Raw genomic sequence first — 16,432 nt, 5'->3', positions numbered from 1 at the left:
TAAGATAAAACGCATTTACACTGTAAATGTCATACTTGTGTGTGTGCGCATGTATACACACGCACACCCACACACACACACCCACCTCAAAAGGTTAAATAACAGCAATTAAATCTCTGGTTGATGATCAGTGGTCCCCAACCTTTTCAGCACCAGGGATCAATTTCATGGAAGACAATTTATCCACGAACCAGGGTTGGAGAAGATGGTTTTGGAATGATTCAAATGCATTACATTTATTGTGCACGTTATTTCTTATCAACTGCCACCACTGATTTGACAGGAGGTACTGGTCTGAGGCCCAGATGTTGGAGACTCCTGAATTATGCAACTTTTTTTCTTTCTAAATCCTCCTGAAACCATCTCCCCCAACCCTGGTCCATGGAAAAACTGTCTTCCATGAAATATATCCCTGGCGCTGAAGAGGCTGGGGACCGCTGATCAGAGATTCAGTTGCTGTTACTTCTTTCTACTTTTCCAGTTTACCCAGTTTTCAATAATGATAGTGTATTTTAGACTGAGGAAAAGAGGGACTATTTTTAATGAGTAATCCGTCCTTCAGCCAGGTCACACACATGTTAAACTTGATGTCGTTTAAGCACCATGAAGGCAGGCGTCATTGACACACACACGCTCACACACATCGGTTCTCTGTGCCCTGTAGAGGAAGCTAAGGGGATGTCTGACTGCATATGACAAGGCCCCTTCTGATTCTAAGGAACCCACCTTACTGGGGGGAAGATCTTGTTCCCTCAAAGATCTGAGCTGGGGTTCAGTAAAACCACACACCCACCCCCTACCCCTTCAGGGCCAGTGTGTGCTCCCGTCTGCACAACGCAGGTGAGGCTGTCATGAACACAGCCATACCCACTGCGCCTGACTCCCCTGGGGGCCGCCTGACTCCCCTGGGGCTCCTGACAGTTACAGGCACATGCTGCTCTGCAGTTCACACTTGCTAGGCGTGCTATCTCACAAGTTCAGACTGTCAAGTCAGAGGAGGTTTCCTTAATGACGGGCCCAGCCAGCAGCATCGTTTCTATGGCTCATAGCCACAAGGGCCCTCGGCTTTTTGGACTGAAGTGGAGGAGAGTAGCTCTAGTCCTTGTAAGTAAAAGTGTTGGTCGTTCAGTTGTGTCTGACTCTTTATGGCCCTATGGACTGTAGCCCACAAGGCTCCTCTGTCCACGGTATTTCCCAGGCAAGAATACTGCACTGTGTTGCCGTTGTCTTCTCCAGGGGATCTTCCCGACCCAGGGATTGAACCTGTGTCTCCTGCACTGAAGGAAGATTCTTTACTATCTGAGCCACCAGGGGAGCTGCAGTCCTTGCAAGGAATTAAATAAAGGTAAGTTTGAGCTTAATCCTATCTCCCACTAGCATCCAGAGAGAACCCTTTAAATAGAAATCTGATCTAGTGAATCCCACTCTGAAGAACAACAGAAGCGGATGAGGAGCCCACAGAGTTTGTGCAGGGAGGGATGGCCCTGAGGAGAGGCACGTCTGGAGGGACAGCTGCTTTTCAAAATGAACCAACAAATGGCCAAGTTGTACGTGTATGCCTCATACCCTTTTTTTTTCCTATGTGTGTTTTATCTCACAATAAGCGTGGGGGGCAGAGGTCAAGCAATGCAGCTATGTTCTGGGGTCAAAAAGCAAAGGATAAGAACAAGCCTGATTCTAATTAGGGTAGGTTGATCACTAACCAAGTGAGCACAGACAGACTACTCCAACTTCCCCAACTTCAGTTTCCTCCCCTTAAATGGGGTCAATGATGACACTGCTGATCACGGGCTTACACGGGGATTTCACAGCTTACTATGTGGACAGTGCTAAAACAAGGGCCTGGGAGGTAGTGAATGGCATCACTCCATCACCATGTCAGGTCGACACCAGCATCACTTGCTGGAGCCCCCCACCTCTGCCTGCAGGCACTCAGTGGAAGAGCTCACCCTGCCTCCCTGGCCAGCCAGGTGCGCCCCTCCTCCTGCATCAGGAGCACCCAGGACTTCCTCATGATGTCCTGCGGCAAGACACCAACGAATGCAAGGCTACCCAAGCTGCAGCGGCCTCGCTGGAGGTCAACTCTGTGGGCCCTCCCCAACCCCTGGCACCTCCCAGGACTCAGCGCTGGCCGACTGCAGGGGTGCCCGTCCCCCGGGGCCTGCTCACCTGTCCTTCCTGCGCTCCCCAGGGGCAGCAGGGTTGACAGCAATCCTGGGCAACGTGGCGGCTGAGGTCTGGGGCTGGCTACAGGAGGACAGGCCTTCGATGCTGAGGGGAGACTGCGGGGGCGTGCTGCACTCCGAGTGCGACAGCGAGCCTGCGGGGTGGGCGGGTGCGGCCCAGACGGCCCAGACACACGGCTGTGAGCGCAGGTGCCTGAGGCCTGCCCTGCCAACACTCACTGATGGCGGAGGGGGTGGGGGAGCTGTGAGTGGTGCCCAGAGCCCCCACCCTGAGGACGGAGGGGTCAGCAGGGGAGGGAAGCGCTGAGGGAGGCCTCACCTCTGTCAGACCCCACGACAGACCGCGGGTATCTTGGCGTTGATGGGATTTTAATGCGTTCTGCCTTGAACTGCAAATTGCTCGAAGACCCTGTGGCTCCACAAGAAGACGAAAGTTTAGGCCTGCGACTGAACAGCGCCCCTCACTCCCTCCCCACCACCCTAGGTGTCAGGAGAGACACGCAGTTACACAAAAGTAAGCGGGCCCGGCCATTTGTCCCTGGGGGCACCTCAGCGTGGGACAGTCAGGGAAAGCAGACGCTCAGTTCCCAGCATGCGAATAATCTATGCAGGGGGAGGCTGCCGCAGAACGGCATCAAGTCTGGCTCCAGCCCCGAGCAGACGGTAACCCAGGTGACAGAGGTCACTGTGGCCTTGTCTCCACAAGGCTGGAAGCAGCCCCACAGGAGTGTCCTTCTGGGGTAACTGTCAAGCTCGACTCCAGGTGGCATTCTCTGAGTGAACAGCAACGCAACATCCCCCAGAATGACCTCAGGGTAGTGAGCAAGGCTGCTGGGCTAGAGATCATCGGAACGACATGGCCACCGTGGGAAGCTGCAGGAAGGCCACAGGAAAGGGCTCTGGGGGCAGCATGGAGTCAGCCTCGGCCCCCAGTCAGGAGAGGGGCCGCCAGGAGGTCTGGGCATGAGGGTGTGGATGCAAAGGAAGGCTGGTGCCCGCTCCGGCAAGAAGGCTCCAGTAGCGCAGTTACCGAGGCGGGCGCTGGAGGGCAGGGAGTTGGACCCATGGGAGGCTCTCATGTCAGAGCAGTCGCTGCAGGCCCTGGGGCTCAGGTCCAGGCTGAGGCGGCCCTGGTGCTGGACACTGCGTGAGAAGCAGACAGGTGAGCAGCTCGGGAGGAAGACCAGGATGGGACCAAGTGACTGGCTTTCCCGAGGCCCTCTGCCAGCTCAGAGGAACCCAGAAGCCGCTCCCGGGCAGTTGAGGACAGCGACCACCCACAGCCTCATGCAGAGGGCCCTGCAAGCCCTGGGCCAGGACCAGGCTCAGTGGGACAGAGGGCTTTCTACAGGGACTGCAGAAGGCCTGAATCCTGCAGAAGGTGGGCAAGGCGAAGCTGGACGGCACCGAGGACAGAGTCCTGCACCTCCCTCAGGAAAGCCCGCCCAGGAGACTGGAGAGCAGAGGGCGGGGAGACGACATAGCCCAGGTCAGGGCTGGCCTGCAGGCAGCCCCAACAGTGACCTCCTCTAGCTGTGAGGCTCCATCTCATCTCGTCAGTGCTTGCAGCCTTCCAGTGGTCTTCACTGCACTCAGGATAAAACCCAAACTCTGCATCATGGCCACAGACCCTACAGGGTTTGTGCCTTCCTCCTGACTCACCATCTCTTTCCCGGGCTCCCCTACTCTGTCCCTTGAGCCCATCACCTCTCTCTCAGACACCTGGGCTGCAGCACCCACGGCCCTCCTTCCCAGAAGCTCCTCCCCAAGTCCTGTGCGACTGGCCTCCTCTTGCCCCTCTGGTCATGGCAGCATCTCCCTGCATGGGGTCCTCCCCATGGCCCAGTTGAACTTTTCACAGCCTAATCTGTTGACATTTTAGGGTCTTCAAGGTCACTCAGCACCATCTGATCTGAGTAGTTCTGTTCTCTCTCTTTTTTTTTTTTACACCCGCCCCCCTACAACTTGAACACAAATGGCATAGGAGAGGAAGTTTATCTGCTTAATTCTCCACTAAAACCCTCCAGAACTATTGCAGTCTGTGGCATGTAGTAGATGGTCAATTAAAATCTTAAAATCTGTCAAGTAACTGAAGCAATGCATGACCTTGTGTCAATCTATTCAGTTTTAAGGCTCCATTCTCATCTATCAACCAAAGACAGTTAAGAGTAAGGTTGCTATAGCAATCAGGTGAGATGATGCTTATAAACGTCCGAGCATACTGCCTGGCACTCAGTTATCAGCTGCCATCACTACCATCTTCCTATAAATACCTTTTCAAGCTCCATGTTGGTAAATGAAGAGAGCGACCTTACGGTTTACTTCCCCTGGAGTCCCAGTGCTTCTCTGCCAAGTCCCTTCCCCATACAGAGCCCCTCTATGTACAGTGGCTTTACACCAGGGTAGGCTGGGATGGCTGGGGTACAGGGAGGCATGAGCGGCCTCACATACCTGGGGTGCAACCCGTGGGGGCCAACCTCTCTGGGGATGGGTGGAGAGCTGCAAGGGCCGACCCTGTGGCTGCGCACGGTGTAGATGGGGTTCCTCAGGACGGAGCTCACAGTGCTCGGGGCCATACTCCGGGGAACCGTGCCTAGAAATGGGTAGGGTAAGACACCTGCCCCGCAACACCCAGCTAGCCCCGGACCTATGCAAGCATCTGGCCCTTCTCCATCATAAAGCAGGAGAACTCTCTTCAGTGCTGCCAATTTCCCAGACTGCCATGGTCAGAAAAGGCTCTGAAAAGCTAAAAGATGTCACTGAAACAAAATGAAACCCTCCAGGTAGGTCAGCAACTGCTAAATCTTTTGGACTGCTCTGTTGAGGATATGCAGCAGCTCCCTGAAACGACTGTCTCTGCTCTCCCTGAGGCTGGGTGGCCTTGTGGCCCATGTTGACCCTCCTCCCCAGCCCTGCCCTGCCAGCTCACCCACAGATGCCCTGCTGGGGTAGAACGGAGGGTTGCTGTGCCGGCTGGAATGTCCAGGAGAGTAAGGGGACCACTCCTGGAGATCTGGGGAGAGCTCTCCACTGGCCGGGGTGCACTTCTGCTCCTGCAGAACCAAAGGCAAGAGGCAGTGGCTGGAAACAGGGGAACACACGGGCATTGGCAAGCAATTTCTGTCCTCTACGACCTAGCTTCTCCCACTTGGACACATGCAGTGACACCTGGGAGAGTTCATAGCTCGTTATTCACTCATGTTGTCTTAACACATCTGGAAGAGTAGAACTTCCTTCAGAAATACTTGGGAAGAAAACCAGACAAAGAATCTGTTCTTTCAAAGAAATAGATTTTCTGTGTAGAAGGTGGAACACATGTATGCCTGGGGCACATGTCTGTAACAACTCCACGCGACTTGCCCAGCCACGTGAAGCTCTGTGTCTGCCAACAGAAGCACACATTCGTTCTCCTGCTCACGGCCATGTTTCCCTCCAAAAATGACCACAGCACCTGCAAAACCTCACCCGTCCTCCTGCCAGCTAACAGATTCACATGGGCTCTACGGTCTCCCTAAGCTCTTCAAGGTAGGTCCCTACCACTGGGTTCCATTGTAAAAGTCAAAAGTTTCTTGCTAGATAAGCAAACCACAGCCCACACCCAATACGGTGCTCCTCTCCTGGCTTCATGTTACCACCACCATGCACGCCTCCGGGGACATTCCAGTCTCCTAAGGGAGTCTGTTTCCTGTTGGCATCTACCCGCTACCCCCACCCCCACCCCCAGGCAGGTGCTGAGAGCTAAAACAGAGGAGCCAGGGCTAAGCCTGAGCTGGGGGACGCCAGTACAAGCAAGCATGGGCCCCTTCATGGAGTGCTCACAGCCCACTGCCCCACCCTCCTCCAGCTGGCCCTAATCCACCCTGGGTCAAGCACCACCTCCAGGAATTGAGCAGGGATCACGACTGGAGTGAGCTTGGGCCGAAAGATGGGCGCGGACTTGGGCCGGCGGCGCTTCTGCCCCAGCTCGTCCACCTTCTGGGAGGTGAGGTCCTCGTCACAGGACTTCTTGGCTGGCAGGTAGGAGGAGTCCCTGTCCCCTTCGGGGCAGTAACTTGAAGCGATGCGGACCCTGGCTTTGCGAGGGGGCGAGGCGTGCATGGGGTCCCCAGGGTCCATGTCAGGGGGCAGGGTGATAGGGGGGCTGGTGGACGGGGAGCTGCCCACCAGAGTGGCCTCTGACTCAGAACTGGTTTCCAGCTTTTGCTGAAACTTAATGGAGTCACCTCTCTTGGGAGGTTTTGGGGGCGTCAGAGGTCCCACCCTCTTGGAGGGCAGGGGGGAATGGGCAGGCCCAGAGCCTGGGAGCAAGTAGTCTATTTTGGGAGGCGTCTGGGGGCGTTTGAAAGTGTTTGGGTCAAAGATAGATTTTCTTTGCTTTGGCTTCCTGTAAACAGAGAGCTTCTCGGGCCCCGCCATGGAGCTGAGCACAGCCTTGGGCCAGGTCCCACCGCTGTGGGTGTTGTCAGGCTCTGCCTTGTCCAGGGGGGCCTCTGCCGCCCCACAGGGGCCCACCTCGGTCTCGAAGGGCAGCAGCGGCCGCCGGCTGCGCACGTCTGCCGGCCCGTAGCCACGCTCCCCCGAGGCATCTGAGCGGAAGGAGCTCAGGCTGCGCTCGGACGCGCTGGGACAAGCCTGGGGGGAGACGGAGAAGGGTCCCCCGGAGAACGGCTTGTGCAGGAAGGAGCTGCTGCCTCCGGGGGGGCCCAGCTCCTTCCTGTCCTCCAGCCTGTCCCCGTAGAAGAGGTCTGTCTGTGTCGAGTTGTTGTGCTGCATCAAATTCCGTTTATTCTGAGCCTGGACCTCTGGGCCATGGGCTCGGTAGCTCAGCATCTTATCCGAGTCCTTGATGTTTTCAAAGATATTCTGGCCGCTCCACGAGGCGCTCTGAGGGAACACCTAAGTAGGGGTTGCAAAGGAGTGAGGGAGAGAGCGGGTGAGATGGCAGGACCTGGAGCTGTCACCGAAAAACCCCCCTGGAGGTAAAGCTGTGGTAGGGAATGGGCCACACAGCCCCAAGTCGGACAGATGGACAGACGTGCAGGCGCACGCCTCACCCGTGGGTGAGGCCTGTTTACAGCCTGGCCGCTAGGAACCCACAGGAGAGACACAAAGTTCCCCGGCTTTGAGCGTTTTCTGAAATCATGTGCACTGTGTTCTGCCTAATTTTTTAAATGATTAAACAAAATGTAAAAGCTTCATTCTTAAAAGATATTTCTTATAGTATGCCAAGGCAATGGCATATTATTCAGCAATAAAAAGAAACAACCTATCAGGTCACGAGAAGACACTCAGGAGCCTTAAATGCATATTACAAAGTGAAAGAAGCTGATCTGAAAATGCTACAGAGTCCAGCTATATGACATTTTGGAAAACACAAAACTACAAAGATAGTAAAAAGATCAGAGGCTGCCAAGGGTTACGGGGGAGGAGGGGATGATAGGTGAAGGCCAGAGGATCTTTAGAGCAGTAAAATTATTCTCTACAGTAGTGTGCTGGTGGATACATGTCCTTATACGCTTGTCCCAACCCACAGAATGTACTCCAAAAGTGAATCCTCATGTCAACAATACTAATGTATGAATACTGGCTCATCAGTGGCAACAAATGTACCCCCACTGACACAAAATGAACAGGAGAGATAGTGGATAATATGAGAACTCTCTGTACTAACATAACTTTTCTATAAACCCAAAACTGCTCCCCTAAAAGTCTCTTAATTTTTAACTAATACTTTAAAATATCTCCTAATGAAGTAGATGAGCCTATTTCCAACCTTCTTAGAAAAGTTGACAGCAAGGCACAACGAATGCCCTTAAATCCACTCAGATTCAAAATATTCTGCCAAATTGTCTCTACCTATTTACCCTGCAGAACATTTGCCAATAAGTTACAAATATTATGACATTTCACCCCAACAGCTTCAACATGCCTTTCCCTCAAATAAAGCCATTCTCCCGTATAATCTCAACACCATTATCATACCCAGGAAAAGTAAAAATTTCCTAAGATCATCTAATTATCTAGTCCAGATCCAAACATCCTTCATAGCTGGGTTGTTTGTCCGTTTTGGGTTTTTAAACCAAGATCCAGTCAGGGTTAGTGCACACCCTAGACTTAGAAATCAAGACTTCCCCCCCAAGGATCCCAGTGATGTGGAGAAGCAGCTCGGGAACATGGAGCTGAGGCTCTGCCCACCGCACAGACAGCGAGAGCAGAGCCAGGGCGGGGTGGGGCGCTTACCTTCAGGAGGGACAGGGTCAGGGAGTCCTGGCAGCTCCGCAGCAGAGACTCACACTCATTCAGAGACTTGTTGTCCAGTGCAATGCCATTGATCTAGGGCCAACAAAGAGCCCGTCAGGCTCATGCCAGGCCAGGGGTTCTGCCCAGCTGCTGACCCATGCTGGACAGTGGGCCTGGTTATGTAAGGTGCCCATGTCTGGAGCTGGCAAAGGAGAGAAAGCTCCTCGCCAGTAAGGGCCTCAAAGTCCAGTCATGGGGCTTCTGAAGCAAATGAAATACACAGCCTTAAGAGCACTCTGGGGACGGGACTTGTCTGGCTGGGACCAGAATACCAGGGATCCCAGGGAGCATCCCACCCCTGCTGCTTCCTGCTTCGTGATGCTGGACCACGGCTCAGAACTCCTTCACACGCAAAGAGGAAGAAAAACGTGTTTGAGCCCCCAGGAGTGGGAGGAGACTGAAAATGAGGTCCCACCGTGGGAGGCCACAGAGGAGCCACGCGACACCAAGCAGCATCACAGAGACTCCCACAGCCCCACGTGCCCGAGTCTCTGCCCACGCCCCCCCTCAGACTCGCTCCAGTCCTTTTTAAAAGCATACACGCAGTAGACAACCGGTGATACTGGGGTGGTGCTCTTGACGGAGCACCACTCGGCACCATGGACCACGCCATCAGCACAGCCGACCGACCACGTGACAGAGCTCACAGCATAAAGCCAAGTGAGAAAGGCCATCTCAGATGGGCACACACTCTAAATCCTACTTACGCAATATCCTCCAAATGACAGAATGATGGAGCTGGAGAACAAATTAGTTGCCAGAGTTATGACAGGGGGTGGGGGGCGGAACATGCTGAGGACTGTGGAGGTTAATATAAAGGGTAATTCATTGTGAAGTATGATGGAAATCAAACCAATATTGTAAAGCAATCACCAATCAATTAAAAGTAAATAGAATTATAAAAAAATAAGTAAATGTTAACATGAGGGAGATCTTTGCAGTATTGGACAGTTCTGTATCTTGATTTTCTTTCTGAATCTAAAATGTGATAAAACAACAGAAATCTATACACAGACACTGTGCCCACATCGACGGTCTGGTTTCGATGCCACAGTTGCATAAGATGTAGCCAACTGACGTAACTAGAGGATGGGTATACAGGACCTTCCTGTATTATCTTTGCAACTTTTTAAATATTACTTAATATCATAACTGAGCTATCTCAGCAATTACTTGAAAATCAAAACTTAAAAATATATATTCAGAGTGATTATCTTGGAGTGGTAGATTAATTTTTTGGTTTTTATCTTGGAAGGGTAGATTAATTTGGTTGGTTTTGTTTTTCTTTACAACTTTCCTACATCTTAAAAATTTTCACAACGGCCGTATTGCTTTTAAACTCTAGCTTGCCCCCATATCTGAAAAACCGCTGGCAAAGACGTGACATAACAAGCTACCCCAAACACTGCAGATGAGACTGGAAAGGCCACAGCTTCCTTGGAGCACACGGAGAAAGGTCGCCACAACACAGGATAAGTGCTTACAGCCTCTGATCCACCAATTCCCCCCTCGCCCCCAGAACTATACCCCATGGGAATACACAGCAGTGGCCACACAGCACTGCTATAGAAGCAAAAATGTCCTGACCGTGCATCAGGGGACTGGCTTAACAGCCACTACGGAGCATGCAGTTTATTGAAACGACCAGATTTAAAGATGTAAATCTGGAAAAAGGCATGCTGTTAAAAATAAAAAGCAAGGTTAGCAGTAGCACAGTATATTAGGACCACATCTGAAGTTTGAAAAAAAAAAAGTGGGAGCTTAAACTGTAAGATAATAAACATTTATTGCTTCAAAAAAAATAAAGTGGGAGATACAAGTTTTGGAGAGAAAAACACAAGGAGTTGTTAAAAGTGGTTGCCACCAGGGTGGGAACTGGGAGACAGGGAGTCTAGAACCGGGAAAAAGAGTTCCCAAGACTTACGGCCACGATCCTGTCTCCCACGGCAAGGGACCCCTCCTTGGCCGCTGGGCTTCCGGGTACCACGGCGGCAGCATACACTCCATTCTCGAGACTGATGCCACTGTCTGCAAACCACAGAGGCCCACAGTCAACCCCCGCAAGGGTCAAACAGCCCTCCGGCTATCTCCCCTCATCTTTGTGAGATCAACTTATAAAAGGGATGTTGGCAGACTATGAACTATCCATCTCAGCACCCCACCCAGGTCAGACCATCCAGGGGCCTGATCAGGTCTGGTCTAGTGAATCAGTCAGTCACAGCAAGACACAAGACCCAGATGGTCCCCCGGCGGGAAGCACACACACTGCAATACCTTGTTCTGGGAGTAAGGTATGCTTGAAAACACTCGCACCCTCTCTACACAAGAAAGGGTACCCTATCCATCTCCACGGCCCCTACCTTTATGCCCGCTCAGGTTGATGTGCAGTGGTGTGACCACCTTCCCACCCAGGGACTTCCTCCGACGCACAACCATGTTGATGGCCCCCTCCCCATTGAGAAGTGCCTTGATGGCCTGCTTCTTGTCCTTGTTGATGAGGTCCACGTCGTTGATTCTCAGCAGCCAGTCATTGACCCTGAGGAAGGGGACAGCCAGGTCACTGCCTGAGAAAGCCTTGGGACCAGGGGAATGCCTGTTGCTCCTACTCGGGAGCAGAACACCAGAAAGCAGGTACCCCACAAACACATTCAGAAAGATTTCCTCTTCCGAGAGGGTAGAGTAGTTAGCCTTGTAGATGTTGCAGCCTGGGTTCAAATCCAAGTGCTACAACTTACTGGCAGTGTGACGTAGCCCCTTTGGGCCTCAGGGTTCTCATTTGTAAAATGGAGGCAACAAGCACCTACCTCATGGAATTGCAAAGGTTAATGAAAAGTGACTGAACTTATATAAAGTGATTGAACTTAGCAGTTAACAAGCACTATGTAGGTGCTAATTATTATTATTGCTATGTCATGGGATGAGCAAGCAATGCATATTCTAGACTCACACACACCACTTGAGTCCCCTTTAACACACAGAAGTAAAAGGAGAAAGATCAGATTCAGAGGCAATTTGGAGTCGGTGTGTCCTTTAAGAACAGGGTTAACAGTTGAACCTGCAAGCTTCAGGTTGCTTCTAAGAGCCCCTCAGATCCTAGGATGCGTTCATTTAAATGCCAGCTGGTGGTCTCCCTGGTGGCTCAATGGCAAAGAACCCACCTGTCAATGCAGGAGACAAAATGTTTGATCCCTGCTCCATGAAAGTCCCACAGGCCGTGCAATTACCAAGCCTGCGAGCCACAGCTATGGAGCCTGTGCTCTAGAGCCCGGAACTACCACTACAGAGCCCGTGTGCCCTACGGCCTGTGCCCTGCAACAAGAGAAGCCGCTGCAGTGAGATGCCTCCACACCATAAGCAGAGAGCACCCCCTGCTCGCTGCAACTAGAGAAAGTCTGTGCGGCGAGGAAGACCCAGCACAGCCAAAAATAATTTTCTTAAAAAAAGAAATATCTTATCAATGTCACCTGGCTCTCCTCCAGGTCCTCTGCATTAGGTCTAAGGGAAACGTCCCCCTCCCCGCCAGAGCCGGGGTCCTGACGCTTACCGTAAGCGGCCATCAGCGATGCTTCCTTTGTCCACCTTAGTGACAAATATGCCACAGTCCCCCGGCAAACAAGGCTCGTTCACACCTTCTGCCATATCGAACCCAAGTGCTTTCAAGTCAATATCCTCCTGCCAAGAACAGCAGCAACAGCTCACTTTAAGCAGGGATGAGAAACACTTCGCACTTACACCTCTGGCCACTCACTCCAAGGCGGGGGTTGTCCCTTCACTCCAATGGGGCACTTGGTCCCCAGGATGAAAGCTCTGAGCAGCTGTGATCCACCCCTCTCTGCCACTGCAGACACACAGCCCCCTCATGCTCTGCTCTCCATGCACTGCCAACATCTGCCAGGGGACACAGGAGGCCAAGCTGCGGCTGCTACCTGGCTCGGACAAGTGCTGGCAAAGGATGCATCTGCGCCCCGGGAGGAGAAGCTGACTTCCCAACTAGCAGCCATGAAGCTGGAGGGCACTGCGAGAGGGCCGGCCCCCCTCTCACTTCCGTCCCAAGCCTGCATGTTGAGGAGAGCTGGGGAGAAAAAGACCTGCGGGCAGTTTACCGTCTCCCTTTCAAACTCCACAACTTCTGTTTCCCACTCCATAGAGTCTGTGTCGATGGCTGAGTCGTGCGAGCTGTGGGCCATCAGCTGCCGGAACCGGGCCTCCTTTTCCAAATGGGATTCCATCTGCTCCCTGCAGACGAACAGAGTCATGGCAACGGCCCACTGGGAGGCAGAGTATCCCAGCCGAGTCCACTGGGAAACGAGGTGGACCACGCCCATCTCCCTCACACTACGCACCAGCTTCCTAATAAATCCGAGGGTCAGGTCAAGGCTTCCTGAATCAGTGGGTTTTCAGTTTTTAAGCCTCAGAAATTTGCCCCAAATTTATCTAGGTAGGGGTTTAATGCAATTCTGATAGAAATGCCAGGAAGACTTTCTGTAGCCAAGACTATTCTAAAATGTATATGGAAAGGCAAGGAATTAAAATGACTAAACCGATTTTTAAAATAAAGAATAACATGGGAGGGATCATTCTACTTGATTTCAAGACTTATACAGCTACAGAAATCAAGGCTGTGTGGAATTGCCAGGAAGACAGAGACATGGATCAATGGAACAGAATAGAAGACCCAGAATCAGCTCCACAAAGTACAAAAGATACAGAAGTCGTTCCATAAAGAAAGCACCGTCTTCAGCGAATGATGCTGGAGCAAGTGGACATCATGGCAACAGACTCTCAACCTAAAGCCCATACCTTATGTAAAGATTAACTCACGATCTATCATAGATTTAAATGTAAAACTATAAAACTTCTAGAAGGAAAGTATAAGAGAAAATCTTCGAGATCTAAAATAGGTTAAGGGTTTTTCAGACATAACATAATCCATTAAAGTTTTTAAAAAATCAATACATTGGATTTTATCAAAATAAAAAGCTTTAGCTCTCAGAAAGACCCAGGGAAGAGGATGAAAAAAGACTCAGAAACCTTGTAATCTTCCCCAGCAACACCCTTCTTCCTAAAACCTGGGCCCAGATGACCTTGCGACTTCATCATCACTGCCCTGACACACTCGCGCTGCACGTTCACCGCACGTGGCTCAGCTCTCGCCCACTATGCAAGTGTGCTGCTTCTGCAGACGGGGGGCTTCCTGGGCAGCAGCACCAAGTCCCTTGCCTGCACCCCACCAGTTAAGAGAACTTAGCACCGAGAAGGCGCGAATACAAATGTGCTGAACAAACAAACAAATGGAACTTGACATTTCTCAGAAGTTCCAGGCAACTCTGGCTCAATTACTGTACGAAACCTCTTCCCATGCTCAAGCACCCCAGGGCTCCAGGCTTTGCTCTAATTTGATTCTACCGCTTGCTAGATCCAAACTGGGTCCCTGGAGAGCCTGCCTTTTTGCCTCTTAACCTCTGGGATTTTCTTAGAGTGCTTAAGTCCCAGGGCTTCTGGGTTTTCATTGAGCAAATGAAGCTGTTTGTCTCATGTTAAGAGATGCTGTTGAACAGGGAGGAAGGGGAAGCAGTCACCCCCACTTCTGGAAGGCTTCGCTTGAATGTGCGAGGCTTGCACACTCACTAGCTTCTCACCACCCTATCAGGTTGGGAGGTCTCACGAACAGACAGAGAGTCACTGCTTCTCAACTACAGAGTCTGGTTCCTGTTCTGAACTACAATGATGGCTGTTGGGATCTGCCAGTTTCTCTTTTTCAGCTTGGATCTTTATATTTTCTATACACTGGGAGAGGCTACCAAGTCTGAAGTGACGTCCCTGGAGCAGCGCTGCAATCAAGTGTCTGACGCCCCACACAGCACAGTCAGAGTAGACTGGAGTGGTAGTAACAACCACCTTCAAACGCTGCTTCACAACCTGTCATCTTTCTGGCCCATCGCATACTGGTTTCTCAGATGGCCCTGCCTTGGGTCCACCTCCATGTGCTGCGAGCCCCCACAGGGACCAATGGCTTGTGCCTCCCCCAGGGCCTGGTCCACAAAGAACAGGTACCTTGCAAATCCTTGCTGAGTTGGCGAATGAACGAGGGAGGGAGAGAGGGAATGAATGGACAACACATGCGTGCCTGTCCCCGAGCGGACTGCCTGAGGCAGGGGCCTTCCTTCCGATGCCCCTGTGCACATGGTGCCCGCCCACCTCCACAGGCTCACCAAAGGGCTGCTGCCACTTCTGCGCTGGTCTGAGGATTTCTAATTAACTCTCCACGTAGAGGCAACACTGGGACACATTTTATGGACTGACCGAGTAAGGGGGCCAGCGGCCAGGCCTGCCCATGGGGCTGCTGTGCTCTGGTGGGAGGGGGCCCTGTGCTCCCCGGGTGCCAGCTCATCCCAGTAGCGCCCACCCCGGCATACTTGAGCTCCTTCAGCTCCCGGCTGACATCGTTCTTCTGTTTGCGAGTGTCGTCCAGGCTGCGCAGGGCCTCAGCCAGCTCACTCACTGCCCGGTCCCGCTCCCGCCTCAGGTTGTCACAGAGCGTCCTGACAGAGGGGGCAAAGGGCAAGGTCACTGTGAGGGGCAGGGGCGGAGGACTCATGGCCTGCAGTGAAGCTTGCAGCCCATGCTCCTAAACACCCCGGATGCCTGCCTCGGCCCCAAATGCATGAGAGGAGTGCTTGAGAGTCCGGAGACAAGACCTCCCAGGCCAATCCCACACAGGGACAGAGGGGACACCTTGGACCTGGCAGAGGGGACAACCCCATGGTTACCAGGCAACAAACATCTCATTCTGCAGTCCAGTGTTTGTCCCACAATTTCACCCTCAGTATACCTGGGGTCAAACACCATGCTCCCGCGCTCCCAGCCCATCTGGCAAGCCCCAGTGCTCCAGCTCCGACCACATGCTTCATGCAGGTTTTTCTAGAGTTGCCCTCCACCCCACAACTAGATGGAGCCCCCCATTTGGACAGAAATCATGTCTTACGCATCTCTGCAGCCCCGAGCCCTGTGCAGGTAGGCTTAAAAAGTCTCTACTAACAAACGTGTGGCCTCTGGGATCCCAGGATCAGCTTGGTCAGTCAGACAGGAGGTGGGGACAGGTGACCCAGCAGCAGGGGAGTCTGCGCTCTGTGCCACCTGCAGAACTGCATCCTGCCACCGGACGGACCCTGAACGGGCAGGTCCCTTCCTCTCAATGGCCCCAAGTCCCCTCCAACCCTGAACCTTCATCTCCCGATCAGCCCAGAGTACATCTGTCTCTCCAAACGGCCACAAGTTACAAAAAGTCTCAGTGACCAGGTTCTCAGTCATCACCAGCAACACCACGCCACTAGGGCCTCTCCTGGCTTTACTCCAGGCCAAGCTCCAAGTCTACACTCAAGGGCTCCCCTCCAGCGGTCCTCACCACCTGCCCTCAGGAGCCCTGTCGGCCGTTTCTCCTACTGACTCTGGAAGTGTGCACCCCACTCATGCCACACCCAGTCCCAGGCCTGCCCTGAGTTCACCAGCCACCTTTGTTCATGATGGTCCCTCGGGCTGCAGGACCCATCACCTTCCTCCATTTAGAAAAAGTGCCACTCAAGCTTAAGTTCTGGCTCGAATGCCATGCTTCCTGGGGAGACCTCCCTACCTGCCCCCCAGTTCCCTGCACACCCCCACGGGTTTACTGTTCACGCATCTCCCTCCCCGCATTGCCCTGTCCCATGACGTTGCTCGGCCCCCTCACAGGCATCACACATGCCCAGGAGCCTCAAAGGCTATTTCTCTCCCAGGGTCTCCTTAAAGCTCAAGGGACACTGGTTGTCAACAACCAATGAATACTAGCTGTAAGAATGCAGTTCTGTGATACAAATGAATTTACTTACCAAATAGAGAGAGAAACTTAGAGTTACAGAATGAACCTCTGGTTGCCGGGTGGGGAGGGGAAGGATGAGCGGAAGGGAAAG

General features: G+C 52.6%; 1 protein-coding gene across 1 annotated transcript in view; it reads right to left on the bottom strand.

Moving 5' to 3' along the window:
- DLG5 (discs large MAGUK scaffold protein 5) overlaps window positions 1–16,432 on the bottom strand; it is a 120,110-nt gene that overhangs the window by 18,090 nt on the left and 85,588 nt on the right. Inside the window, exons 9-20 of the mRNA XM_068981793.1 lie at window positions 14,903–15,028; window positions 12,590–12,722; window positions 12,031–12,158; window positions 10,847–11,022; window positions 10,411–10,514; window positions 8,427–8,519; window positions 6,063–7,082; window positions 5,116–5,239; window positions 4,638–4,779; window positions 3,217–3,329; window positions 2,506–2,595; window positions 2,170–2,320 (exon numbers count right to left, since the gene is read on the bottom strand). Of these exons, the coding sequence (XP_068837894.1) occupies window positions 2,170–2,320; window positions 2,506–2,595; window positions 3,217–3,329; window positions 4,638–4,779; window positions 5,116–5,239; window positions 6,063–7,082; window positions 8,427–8,519; window positions 10,411–10,514; window positions 10,847–11,022; window positions 12,031–12,158; window positions 12,590–12,722; window positions 14,903–15,028 (2,400 nt within the window). The remainder of the gene's footprint in view (window positions 1–2,169; window positions 2,321–2,505; window positions 2,596–3,216; window positions 3,330–4,637; window positions 4,780–5,115; window positions 5,240–6,062; window positions 7,083–8,426; window positions 8,520–10,410; window positions 10,515–10,846; window positions 11,023–12,030; window positions 12,159–12,589; window positions 12,723–14,902; window positions 15,029–16,432) is intronic.

The sequence above is a fragment of the Capricornis sumatraensis genome, chromosome 10 (genome assembly GCF_032405125.1).
Source record: "Capricornis sumatraensis isolate serow.1 chromosome 10, serow.2, whole genome shotgun sequence".
Taxonomy (NCBI): domain Eukaryota; kingdom Metazoa; phylum Chordata; class Mammalia; order Artiodactyla; family Bovidae; genus Capricornis; species Capricornis sumatraensis.
The sequence above is the reverse complement of the archived record's forward strand: the minus strand, read 5'-3'. Positions and strand labels throughout refer to the sequence as shown.